The 13238-nt window shown below is 42.4% G+C and overlaps 1 protein-coding gene across 4 annotated transcripts in view; it reads right to left on the minus strand.

Annotated features, from left to right (window-relative positions):
* The window catches only part of usp7 (ubiquitin specific peptidase 7 (herpes virus-associated)), a 63813-nt gene that overhangs the window by 24847 nt on the left and 25728 nt on the right, over positions 1-13238 (minus strand). For all 4 annotated transcript variants that reach the window (XM_062050523.1, XM_062050520.1, XM_062050522.1 and 1 more), the window contains exons 13-15: positions 9898-10075; positions 8029-8173; positions 7793-7923 (exon numbers count right to left, since the gene is read on the minus strand). In XM_062050523.1, coding sequence (XP_061906507.1) covers positions 7793-7923; positions 8029-8173; positions 9898-10075 — 454 coding nt within the window. The remainder of the gene's footprint in view (positions 1-7792; positions 7924-8028; positions 8174-9897; positions 10076-13238) is intronic.

Genomic DNA, 13238 nt, shown 5'->3' on the forward strand with positions numbered 1-13238 from the left:
AAGAATGACGGTACTTTGGTCATTTAAATTTAATACGGTGATACTAACCGTCGGGAGTTTCACAGCGGTTATCATTACTACCGTTTATTTGTAGTACAAAGAGTGAATGCTCTTGAAGTATGTACATGGCGATTTATCCATGCTGGAAAACTTACCGACTTCATTTTCATTTATCGAGGCAAATCGGCCTAACATAACATGCCCTCCCCCCCCAACACCCTTTTGACTGGATAACATGTCCCGCCCAACACCCTTTTTACTGGATAACATGTCCCCCCCAACACCCTTTTTACTGGATAACATGTCCCCCCCCAACACCCTTTTTACCGGATAACATGTCCCCCCCCAACACCCTTTCTACTGGATAACATGTCCCCAAACACCCTTTTTACTGGATAACATGTCCCCCCAACACCCTTTTTACTGGATAGCATGTCCCCCCAACACCCTTTTTACTGGATAACATGTCCCCCCAACACCCTTTTTACTGGATAACATGTCCCCCCAACACCCTTTTTACTGGATAACATGTCCCCCCAACACCCTTTTTACTGGTTAACATGTCCCCCCTGTTAACATGTTTCTCCATATACTGGGTTAACGCATGCGCAGTGTTTGTGGGCGGGAAGTGGGGATCGAGTGTTTCCGGTTTTACCTCTGTGCGTCAGTTGATTAAAAGTTGTGAACCAGAATAGACGTGTTTATTCACCCGCTTTTAACATTGGTAGCAGAGGATGGTTGAGGATGGCTGCAAATTATAAAATACCGCCGAGGTTTGACGAGTCCAGGCCATACGAGTGCTGGAAAAATGAAGTTAACATTTGGACACGGGTTACAGAACTCGATAAGAAAAAGCAAGCACTGGCTTTGGGACTTGAAGGAAGAGCCAGATAAATTGCAATGGAGATATCTGCGGATAAGTTGGACAATGACAACGGTATGACGGCATTATTTGCAAAACTGGACAACGTTTTCTTGAAAGAGGAAAAGGATTGCGCATACGGAGCGTACGCGTACTTCGACCGCATCACCAAAAATAGTTCTGTTTCAATAGTAGACTATATTATTGACTTTGAACAGCGCTACAACCGGATGAAAAGGTACAATATGACACTCCCTGATGCGGTGTTAGCCTTTAAACTTCTTGACAGCCTGCCTCGATGAGAAAGACAGGCAGCTAGCATTGACGGATAACACAGAGCTAAGCTTCTCGTCAATGAAGTCAGCTCTCAAACGGATATTCGGAGGTAAAACAACGGGCCCGTCAGGCGAGATACAACTGAACCAGGACGCAGCTTTCCTCACAGAACAGCCACTATGGAGAGGAAGACGGAACACACCGTTTCAACGTGGACAACAAAGACCGGTGACGCCGTTACAGGGTACAAACCCACTGGATAAGTATGTTAAACGATCACGTTGTGCCGTGTGTCAAAGCACATGCCACTGGGCAAAGGACTGCCCGCACAAGTAAAATTGACTGAAAATGACAATTTGGATGAAGTTAATATCACGCTGTTAACAAATGATCCCCAGTCTAAAGCTGAGATTTTTATGACTGAAGCTGCAGGCTCAGCAATCATAGAGACCGCCTGCACCCGCACAGTGTGTAGAGAAATGTGGCTTGAAAGTTATGTAGATAATCTCCATGAAAAGCAGGTAAATAAGCTCAGAAGCACAGAAAGGTCTAGCAACAGACAGTTTCGTTTTGGAGATGGAAATGTGATTCAGTCCACCAGAAAAGTGAGTCTACCTGCTAAAATAGGATGGACAAAGTGTAACATTGAGACAGAAGTTGTCAAAGTCGATATTCCACTCCTGCTGAGTAAAACACCATTAAAAAAGGCAGGAACTACATTAGACATGGAAAACGACAGGGCAGTGATGTTTAAGCAGCAGATACCTCTTCAGTTTACCAGCTCAGGACACTACTGTGTTGACATAAGAGACAATGATGACATGGAATGTCAAATTCAAGATTTATTTGCTGAAGATGAAGTCCTGATCGTAAGGTCCTTCTTAAACTTCACAAACAATTTGGCCATGCATCAGCAGATCGCCTGCATAAACTAATTCAAAGTTCAGGGAACAAAGACAGGGACTGTCTCACTATTTTGCAACAAATAGTGGATGAATGTGACACGTGCCAAAGATATAGCAAGACAAAGCCAGCTGTGGATTTGCCTCTAGCTTTGGAATATAATGAAACGGTGGCGGTGGACCTGCACGAGCTGGGGTCAGGCATTTGGTATTTACACATAATGGACCATTTCACACGTTTCAGCGCTGGAAATATTATGAAAACCAAGAAATCTTCTGTAATTGTCAACTCTTTCATCCACAAATGGATAAGTGTCCATGGTCCTCCCAAAAAGCTCTTCAGTGACAACGGAGGAGAATTTAACAATGAAGAGCTCAGGGACATGGCAGAAAACTTCAACATCGAGATCAAGACAACCGCAGGATACAGTCCATGGAGCATTGGACTGTTGGAACGTCATAATCAGACGCTCACAAGCATCGTCCAGAAAGTTAAACGGGAAAAGGATTGTGACTGGTGCACTGCCTTGGACTGGGCCTTAATGGCTATGAACTGCATGCACAGTGTACATGGTTATAGTCCACATCAACTGGTATTTGGTCAAAATCCTAACCTTCCCAATGTATTGATAAATAAGCTGCCTGCACTAGAGGGTACTACAGTGAGCACAAGAGTAGGAGAACACATATCAGCTTTGCATGCTTCAAGGAAGGCTTTCACTGAAGTTGAATGTTCAGAGAGGATAAGAAGGGCATTAAGAAAACAGCTTAGATACACGGATGAAAAATATGAGACAGGAGAAAAGGTTTACTATAAACGAGGAGATAGTGAACCGTTGTGTTTGTAAGACATGGAGGTATTCTAGTTAGAGTTAATCACTCACGACTTAAGGTGCACACACAGATTAATGACAGGAAAATTACCCAAAGTAATGTTCACACTGAAACAGGATGTGAAAAACATGACGAGAACATAACCGATGATAGTGACAGATGTTTTACACAGAGCATCATGTAACTCAGATAATGAACAAAACACAGCCGGTGAAAATGAACATGACAGTGATGGAGAGGGAAACATGAGTGAAGGTGTCATTCAAACAAATGCACCTCAAATGAATCACAGTGCCTGTGATAATCCTGTCCCTGCTTCTAATGTGACGCTAAAAACAGGACAGATTGTAACTTTCATGAAAAGAGATACAAGTGTAACATGTAAGGCTAAAGTACTCAGTAGATCAGGTAAAGCCACAGGAACCTATAAAAACTGGTATAATGTGCAGCATATTGAGCCTGATGGCAGTACTGGACTAAAAGAGGCAGTTGACATGTCATGTGTATAACATCTTAACACTGAGTCAGCTGTCAGGGAGGCTGATGTACTCATAACAGAAGACATCATTTGATGCAGCCAAACAGGCAGAGATAGAAAGCTGGAAAAACAATGTTTTTGAAGAGACTGAAAATACAGGCCAAAAGTGTATCTCCACTAGGTGGGTCTGTAGTCTCAAAGAAAGTGACACTGGTATTGTACCCAAGGCCAGACTTGCAGCAAGGGGTTTTGAAGAACTTAATTAAAAAAATCTACAAAAAGATTCACCAACATGTGCTTCTGAATCTCTAAGGCTATTGCTGTGTAATTTGTCAAAATCATTGGAAAGTCCATTCTATGGATATCAAGTCCGCCTTTTTACAGGGTATGGAGACATTTATGTCAATCCTCCCCCAGAAGCTGACTGTATGAGGGTTCTTTGGAAACTGAAGAAGTGTGTGTATCTATTGGTACAACAAGGTGAAGGAAATCATGCTGAGCACAGGTGGTAAAGTGTCACAGGTAGACTCAGAAGTATTTTATTGGCTGGATGATGAAAACATAGTGACGAGTGTACTCGCAAGTCATGTAGATGACTTTCTGTGGGCAGGCTCATCAAACTTTTCAGAAAATGTGATCCCTAAACTGAAGTCTGGGTTCCAAGTGGGACGTGAGGAACATGACAATTTCTGCTATTTGGGAATGGATATTGAAACGGTTAATGATTCTGTACAGTTGCATCAGCACAGCTACATTGAAAGTCTGCACCCCATTCACTTACAGCCAGTCTGTGCTCTAGAAAGAGATGCTCCTCTTAATGAAACAGAACAAGAACAACTCAGATCAAAAATAGGACAGATACTCTGGGTTGCAAAACAGACAAGACCTGATGTAATGTTTGATTCTTGTAGTCTGGCATCTAGTCTAAAGAATGTGACTGTGCAACCAATTCACAATGCTAATAAGTTAGTTTGTAAACTGAAAGCTGAAAAAGTGACTTTGAAATTTCAACATTTGGGAAATGATGCTTTAAAGTTAACTGTATTCAGCGATGCTTCATTAGGAAATCTTCCTGATGGAGGTACACAAGGGGGCATGTTGATCACCCTAATGGGAAAAGGAAGTACATTCTCCCCCTCTTTACTGGCATGTCCAAGAGGATTCGACTAGTGGTGCGAAGCACCCTTGGCTGGAGAGACTCTTGCCATGTCGGATGGAATAGACAACGCTGTGTTTTTTGCCACCCTTTATTCTGACCTCACTACTGGCACCGCTGGTCTAAATGCTCCAGCGTTAGTTTGTGTGACTGATAACCATTACCTCTATGATGCTCTTCGATCAACAAAACAGGTCACAGAGAAAAGGCTTCGGTTGGATATAACTGGCATCAAAGAACTAATTCACAACAGAAAAATACAAGTGCTTTGGTCAGCAACAAAAGCTCAACTGGCTGACTGTCTTACGAAAAAGGGGGCATCACTCTTGATGCTTTTGAAAGCATTGAGTGAAGGAAAATGGGTTCTTACCTAAGTTGATTTTATTGTTTCTGTTGTTTAAAAAGACATGTATTTGTTCTCAAGAAACATGTGCTATTTAATTTTTATTTATTTATAAAAGATAGGGAGATTGTTAACATGTTTCTCCATATACTGGGTTAACGCATGCGCAGTGTTTGTGGGCAGGAAGTGGGGATCAGTGTTTCCGGTTTTACCTCTGTGCGTCAGTTGATTAAAAGTTGCGAACCAGAATAGACGTTGTGTTTATTCACCCGTATTTAACACCCCCAACACCCTTTTTACTGGATAACATGTCCCCCCAACATCTTTTTTACTGGATAACAGGTCCCCCCAACACCCTTTTTACTGGATAACATGTCCCCCGACACCCTTTTTACTGGATAGCATGTCCCCAACACCCTTTTTACTGGATAGCATGTCCCCAACACCCTTTTTACTGGATAACATGCGCCCCCCCCCCCCTACCTCATTTTATTTTTTTAAATATTTATTGGTTTTTTTATTAATTTCCAATGGAGTAGTAGTAGTTTTTGATTTTGTGGACCGTAAATTTGAGACTAAAAACTGCTACTTTTCCTATGCTTTGGGCCCTGCGGCTTAGAAAACGGTGCAGCTAATTTATGGATTTTTCTTCGCCGACGGTCATAATGCTAATAGTTTTCATAACACAACATTTTAATGTATTTGCATCTGTTTTATTGTTTTTGCTACGGTGCCAATTTTGGGTCGAGTTCACTCACTGCAAGTGCTGCTTGGGGAATGCCTACAAGTGTTTCCTGCTTTTGAAAGCTTTGAACCAGAAGTGCCGCTTTGTATTCTAATCGTCCACAGCATTTCTACTCGTATGGATTCTTCATCCATCACTCCAAGCAAGGTTTGTATGTTTTACAATATAACTAAAACAATTCTTACGGACGGCTTCAGCGGTCGAGGAGGCAAAAACTCGGACATGGGAGGAGTTTGGGGAAGCTATAGAAAACGACTTCCGGACGGCTTCGAAGCGATTCTGGACCACCATCCGCCGCCTCAGGAAGGGGAAGCAGTGCAATGTCAACACCGTGTATGGTGGGGATGGTGTTCTGCTGACCTCGACTGCGGATATTGTGGATCGGTGGAGGGAATACTTCAAAGACCTCCTCAATCCTACCAGCACGTCTTCCTATGAGGAAGCAGGGCCTGGGGAATCTGTGGTGGGCTCTCCTATTTCTGGGGCTGAGGTTGCCGAGGTAGTTAAAAAGCTCCTCGGTGGCAAGGCCCCGGGGGTGGATGAGATCCGCCCGGAGTCCCTTAAGGCTCTGGATGTTTTGGGGCTGTCTCTGCAACATCGAGTGGACATCGGGGGCGGCACCTCTGGATTGGCAGACCGGGGTGGTGGTGGTTCCTCTCTTTAAGAAGGGGAACCAGAGGGTGTGTTCCAACTATCGTGGGATCACACTCCTCAGCCTTCCCGGTAAGGTCTATTCAGGTGTACTGGAGAGGAGGCTACGCCGGATAGTCGAACCTCGGATTCAGGAGGAACAGTGTGGTTTTCGTCCTGGTCGTGGAACTGTGGACCAGCTCTATACTCTCGGCAGGGTCCTTGAGGGTGCATGGGAGTTTGCCCAAGCAGTCTACATGTGCTTTGTGGACTTGGAGAAGGCATTCGACCGTGTACCGGGAAGTCCTGTGGGGAGTGCTCAGAGAGTATGGGGTACCGGGAAGTCCTGTGGGGAGTGTTCAGAGAGTATGGGGTAACGGACTATCTTATTGTGGCGGTTCGCTCCCTGTATAATCAGTGTCAGAGCTTGGTCCGCAATGCCGGTAGTAAGTCGGACCCGTTTCCAGTGAGGGTTGGACTCCGCCAAGGCTGCCCTTTGTCACAGATTCTGTTCATAACCTTTATGGACAGAATTTCTAGGCGCAGTCAGGGCGTTGAGGGTATCTGGTTTGGTGGCTGCAGGATTAGGTCTCTGCTATTTGCAGATGATGTGGTCCTGATGGCTTCATCTGGCCAAGATCTTCAGCTCTCACTGGATCGGTTCGCAGCAGAGTGTGAAGCGACTGGGATGGGAATCAGCACCTCCAAGTCCGAGTCCATGGTTCTCGCCCGGAAAAGGGTGGAGTGCCATCTCCGGGTTGGGGAGGAGATCTTGCCCCAAGTGGAGGAGTTTAAGTACCTCGGAGTCTTGTTCACGAGTAAGGGAAGAGTGGATCGTGAGATCGACAGGCGGATCGGTGTGGCGTCTTCAGTAATGCGATCCGTTGTGGTGAAGAAGGAGCTGAGCCGGAAGGCAAAGCTCTCGATTTACCGGTCGATCTACGTTCCCATCCTCACCTATGGTCACAAGCTTTGGGTCATGACCGAAAGGACGAGATCACGGGTACAAGCGGCCGAAATGAGTTTCCTCCGCCGGCTGGCGGGGCTCTCCCTTAGAGATAGGGTGAGAAGCTCGGTCATTCGAGAGGAGCCAGATGAGATGGTTTTCATGCATATTTGTACGTGCTATTGTAATGTAATGAAGCTAGTGTCGTTTGCATTAGTTAATATGTTAACACAATTACAAGTATGTGTTAAGTTTTATTAACTTACAATGGCATTCTTTTGTTATGTTTCAGTTTAGTAAATTCAACAAAACGTCAGTTATTGAGTCTGTTTAGCTGATTGAAGAGCTGGCTTATGCAGCTAACCATGACTTCTGTATTGTTTGATGAGTCATTTTACTGCAGTTTTGAAACAATTAAGGTATGTAAATAAACATTTACTAAATATTTCTGTGTAAATATCTTATTTCAGAACGTATATATCTGTAGTTTATAGTCCGGTGCGGCTAATATATGGAAATATATTTTCCCCCCTAAATTTTGGTGGGTACGGCTCCATAGTCCGGAAAATACAGATTTATTGTGTAGGATTGACTTTGTTTTGATGGTCCTGGTTCTTTACCTGAACTTGCATGTAGAGATGAGCCTCTTGACGCTCCTTCCTCTTCTGGGCCTCTACCCTCTTTTCCTCCTGCAGGCGCTCCACCAGCTGCTGGGGGATGTCCACGTCCGTCATGGGCAACAACACCTCACCTAGGATCAAGGAACGCAAAAAGTAAGCCTCGGTTATGTGGGTGCAGAAATAAAGTATCCTCTGTGGGCCATAGACCCTGCGTCAGGAGGGACGTTGTCACGCACTGAGCTTGGACTCCCGGATGTAGACCAACATGTACGCGTTGGTGCAGTGGCGGACTGAGAGGTCATCGTCGTGTCCGCCATAGTTGTGCTCGATGGCCTCCTCCTTGGTGCAGCGGGACACCACGTCGTCATCGAACTTGCACCACTGCAGCAGAGAAGACAGAGACAAAGACAGATGGGGAGGACAAAGAGAAGAGAGCACTTAAGACAACGTAAAGACGACAGCATCAATATGTATGAGGTTTGTTACAACTCAGTTTGTGGCTGGTCTTCTGTCACAAGTCAGATTCTGGAAGAGCATTTCTAAGTAGGGTTGCTTTGGAATGATTAGACATCTTAAGCTTTCAGCGACTGCACAGGTGTCAAACTCAAAGCCTGGGGGCCAAATGTGGTGCGCCATTTCATTTAATGTGGCCCATCTCAAAGGTAAATGATCTGTATTTATATATCTATCGCTTAAATATATCTAGATCAGTGGTTCTTAACCTTGTTGGAGGTACTAAACCCCCCAGTTTCATATGCGCATTCACCGAACCCTTCTTTAGTGATAAATAAAATGTTTTTTTTTCAAATTCAAGACAAAGTTATATGTTTTTGGTAACACTATAGCATGGGGAACATATTCTAAGTAACAAAGACTTAAATTTGAGTTTTTTGGACACTAGGGGAACATATTCTAAGTAAGACTTAGACTTCCTTTTTATTGTCATTCAAATTTGAATTTTACAGCACAGATAAGAACGAAATTTCATAAACTCATGGTAGTGCAGGATAAAAAAGCAATAAGGTGCATATATAAATAAATAAATATATATATAAATATATATATAAAATAATAGACTTAATTTAAAGTTTTTTGGACACTAAGGGAACATATTCTAAGTAACAAAGACTTAATTTAGAGTTATTTGGACACTAGGGGAACATATTCTAAGTAACAAAGACTTAATTTAGAGTTATTTGGTTAGGGTTAGGGCCAGGGTTAGAGGGTTAGGGTTATAATAAGGCCGTGCCGAATAAGGCATTAATAAGTACTTAATAATGACTAGTTAAGAGCAAATATGTTACTAATTTGCACGTTAATAAGCAACTATTGAATGGTGAATATGTTCCCCATACTAAAGTGTTACCATGTTTTTTTTACTGGTGCACAAAATGAACCGTGCATGACATCACCTTGTTCAAACAACAAAACCAACAGTGCATAAACTCACAACAAATTACACACTTGCAAACCAGTCTGACTTCTGCTGTTGCCGTAGCCGTAAAACGCCGATAGAGAGAAGTTTTTATTTACACGATGAGTCTGGTGTGTTTTGACTTCCGCCGAACCCCTGAGGCCGACTCACCGATCCCCTAGGGTTCGATCGAACCCAGGTTAAGAACCACTTATCTAGATTGATACCCAAAGCACTTTACATTATACATCACATTCACCCTTTCACGCACAGCATTATCAATGTGGCACACCACATAATTTACCGGTGGACCGTCACGTCATTTTCATCTAAGCCGTCTCAATTGTCCGGCGGACCGCCACCACATCATTTTAAGGCGGCGGACCGCCACCACGTCATTTAAAGTGGTCCGCAGTAAAATATAATAATCAAAAACAGTTCCCTTTGTTAATTGTGTAACAAGGGTATTATACGTTTATAAACTGCCATTAGGCCCTCAATAAAAATTAGTTTGACACCCCTGATCTACTGTAAAAAAGGCCTTCATTAATTATGTTTTGTGGCCAAGTATGTGACCACCTCCTCTAGAAAGGTTAATCATCAAATAATATTTGACAGCTGCACCAGCCACAAAGACAAACACAAAAATCCGAAAAGTTTGGTTTGAAAAGGTATATAAAAAGGTCCTTACTATTGGTTCCTTGACACTCACTTTGCCGTCTCCTTTTGGATTAAGATAGACAACATAGTGACCGCCATGGTTGTCCCCGCTGTGTACCAGCACTGCGTGCAGGATGTAGTTGGCCGGGTCCTTGGAGTCTGGTTTCTGGAGGAACTCGTCCAGTGGTAACTGATCTGGAAACTCAAACCTACGGACAGCAGAACAACAAGAGGGGTGTAAGAAAAATGTAAAAACAAAAAAAAGGTGAAGCAGTAAAAGAACACGCTGCCAATTGCATTTGCAGTTTCGTGGCCATGTGATAAATTGCAGTTCAGCGGTTTGACAGGTCATGTGACGAGCGAGCGGTGCAGTGTTTGCAAAGAAGAACTTCATATTGTGTTGGTGTTCAAGTCACAATGGAAGCTGTAATAAAGACAACTAGAGATGTCACGGTATGAAAATTTCTTATGTGACTAAAATCCCATCCATCCATCCATCCATCCACTACCGCTTGTGCCGTTCTGGGTCGCGGGGGTGCTGGAGCCTATCTCAGCTGCATTTGGGCGGAAGGCGGGGTACACCCTGGACAAGTTGCAACCTCATCACAGGGCCAACACAGACAGACAACATTCACACTCACACACTAAGGCCAATTTAGTGTTGCCAATCAACCTATCCCCAGGTGCATGTCTTTGAAGGTGGGAGGAAGCCGGAGTACCCGGAGGGAACCCACGAAGTCACGGGGAGAACGTGCAAACTCCACGCAGAAAGATCCCGAGCGCAGGATCAAACCAAAGACCTTTGTATTGTGAGGCTGACGCACTAACCCCTCTTCCATCGTGCTGCCCATGTGACTAAAATGATCCCTATAATCATTATTACCGCGGTCATTTTAAATGTGCTCAAAACTTTCAAAAACTACTTATACTGAAATCCTTTAACCAAGGTTTATTTAAAAAAACAAAACAATCAAAATGGATATATGTACCTCAAGTAGAATGTTGAATGTTATAAACGAAGTAATATGGCAGAAATAAAATACTAAAGATAAAAATAAATAAACATTTTGCAAGATGGCACCTTATGGACATAAGACGTAACTGCACTTTTTGTCCATAAAGATAAAAAATAGTGTTAATGTATGAGGTCTAGTCTTACTCATAACTGCACTGCAAAATAATAACTACGATTATTTTTATCAATATTGAAATCACGATTATTAATCAGGATTATTCATTATGTTTGGTAAAAGTGTTTGGGTGTGAACGCGACGCCATCATGTAATTTATGATATCTAATAAAAAAGCTCTAGATAAACATTATCTATATATTTAAAGACAAATATTTGTGTTTTTGTTAAAGGCCTACTGAAACCCACTACTACCGACCACGCAGTTTGATAGTTTATATATCAATGATGAAATCTGAACATTGCAACACATGCCAATACGGCCGGGTTAGCTTACTAAAGTGCAATTTTAAATTTCCTGCGAAATATCCTGCTGAAAACGTCTCTGTATGATGACGCCTGCGCGTGATGTCATGGATTGTAGAGGACATTTTGGGACAGAATGGTGGCCGGCTTTTAAGTCGTCTGTTTTCATCGCAAAATTCCACAGTATTCTGGACATCTGTGTTGGTGAATCTTTTGCAATTTTTCAATGAACAATGGAGACAGCAAAGAAGAAAGCTCTAGGTGGGAAGCGGTCAACGGGCTCATAGTGATGTTACTAGTAGTTGACTGGGAGGTGTTCTCATTTGGGGAGAGTCCGCTGCCTGATGCTTACCTGCTAAACGCTAAGCACTGACTACATGCGCTCTGAATACGCACTGCTGATTGGCTGTTACCGCTCTGAATACACACTGCTGATTGGCTGTTACCGCATATGTAACCAATCAGATGGTTGTGTGGGTGGGACAATGCTGGGTGCTGTGTAGTACTGACAGAGACAGGCAGAAGGAAGCGGAGCAGCTTGTTAAGACTTTAGCTTAGCTTAATATGTTCGTGTGGAAACTCGTTCGGTACACCTCCGAACCGAACCCCCCGTACCGAAACGGTTCAATACAAATACACGTACTGTTACACCCCTAGTATTTACTAAGTTTATAATATTATGTATAAGAAATAATATACATATAATAAATCTGACAGTTTCTTTTGATACAGATTGCTTAATTGCTTGTGTTTGTTGAAAATTTAATAAGATGACCTTGAAAAAGAATCGCAAATTCGCAAGTTCACCTGCACCTCTTCGAACATTTTGGCGCGTTTTATGTATCCAACACTCTGAAGTGTCAAATATAACTCATGGATCACTCGCGTCAAAAACAACTATACTCAATGAGGCAAGAATGGATTGCAAGAACAACCATTAAAGGGGAACTCCACTTTTTTATTTTGCCCATCATTCACAATTTTTATGTAAGACAATAACACATGTTTTTTTTAATCCATTGTAAATCATAAAATACTGCAAGTACGAGGTGGCTAACAATGCAGATAATGGGAGTACACTATTCCGCCCACAAAGCCCTCTAAAAAGACATCCAAAAAGCGCCAACAATAATCCATTTACATGTGGTGACCTGAATATAATACAATATATAACCACCAAGCAGGGCTGGGCGATATATCGAATATACTCGATATATCACTGGTTTGTCTCTGTGCGATACAGAAAATTACTATATCGTGAGTCTTCAAGTATACGTTCTCAGCAGTTGTTTTCAGCTGTGGGCATTACCTACAGGCGTTTCTCAGTCTTTTAATGCAGTATGACCAAGAATGTTTTAATGTAGAGACATAGAATCATCAAACAGGTGTGATTATATGCATCAAGTGTTAATTCAAGGCTAAGGCATAAATATTGATATATATCTTGTATCGTGACATGGCCTAAAAATATTGAGATATTAATAAAGCCCATATCGCCCAGCCCTACCACCAAGTATTAGCTATAACGTTTATATGTGCTAACGTTGAGGAACTATTTTTAGCGGCGCCGTAATCACAGAGAGCTAACTAGCTAATGCTGCTATATTGACATATTGAGATGCTACATCGCCTTGTAAATAATGTAAATAATTCAATGTATATACCCTGATGATTATCTTGTGTGATGACTGTATTATGATGATAGTATACTGTATATCTGATAGTATATATCTGTATCATGAATCAATTTAAGTGGACCCCGACTTTAACAAGTTGAAAAACGTATTCGGGTGTTACCATTTAGTGGTCAATTGTACGGAATATGTACTTCACTGTGCAACCTACTAATAAAAGTCTCAATCAATCAATCAAAAACTCTTGAGATGGTGAAAGTTAATTCTAGATGATAAATCATGTCTCTCACCTGGATAGTAGA

Source organism: Entelurus aequoreus, linkage group LG06 (genome assembly GCF_033978785.1).
Source record: "Entelurus aequoreus isolate RoL-2023_Sb linkage group LG06, RoL_Eaeq_v1.1, whole genome shotgun sequence".
NCBI lineage: Eukaryota > Metazoa > Chordata > Actinopteri > Syngnathiformes > Syngnathidae > Entelurus > Entelurus aequoreus.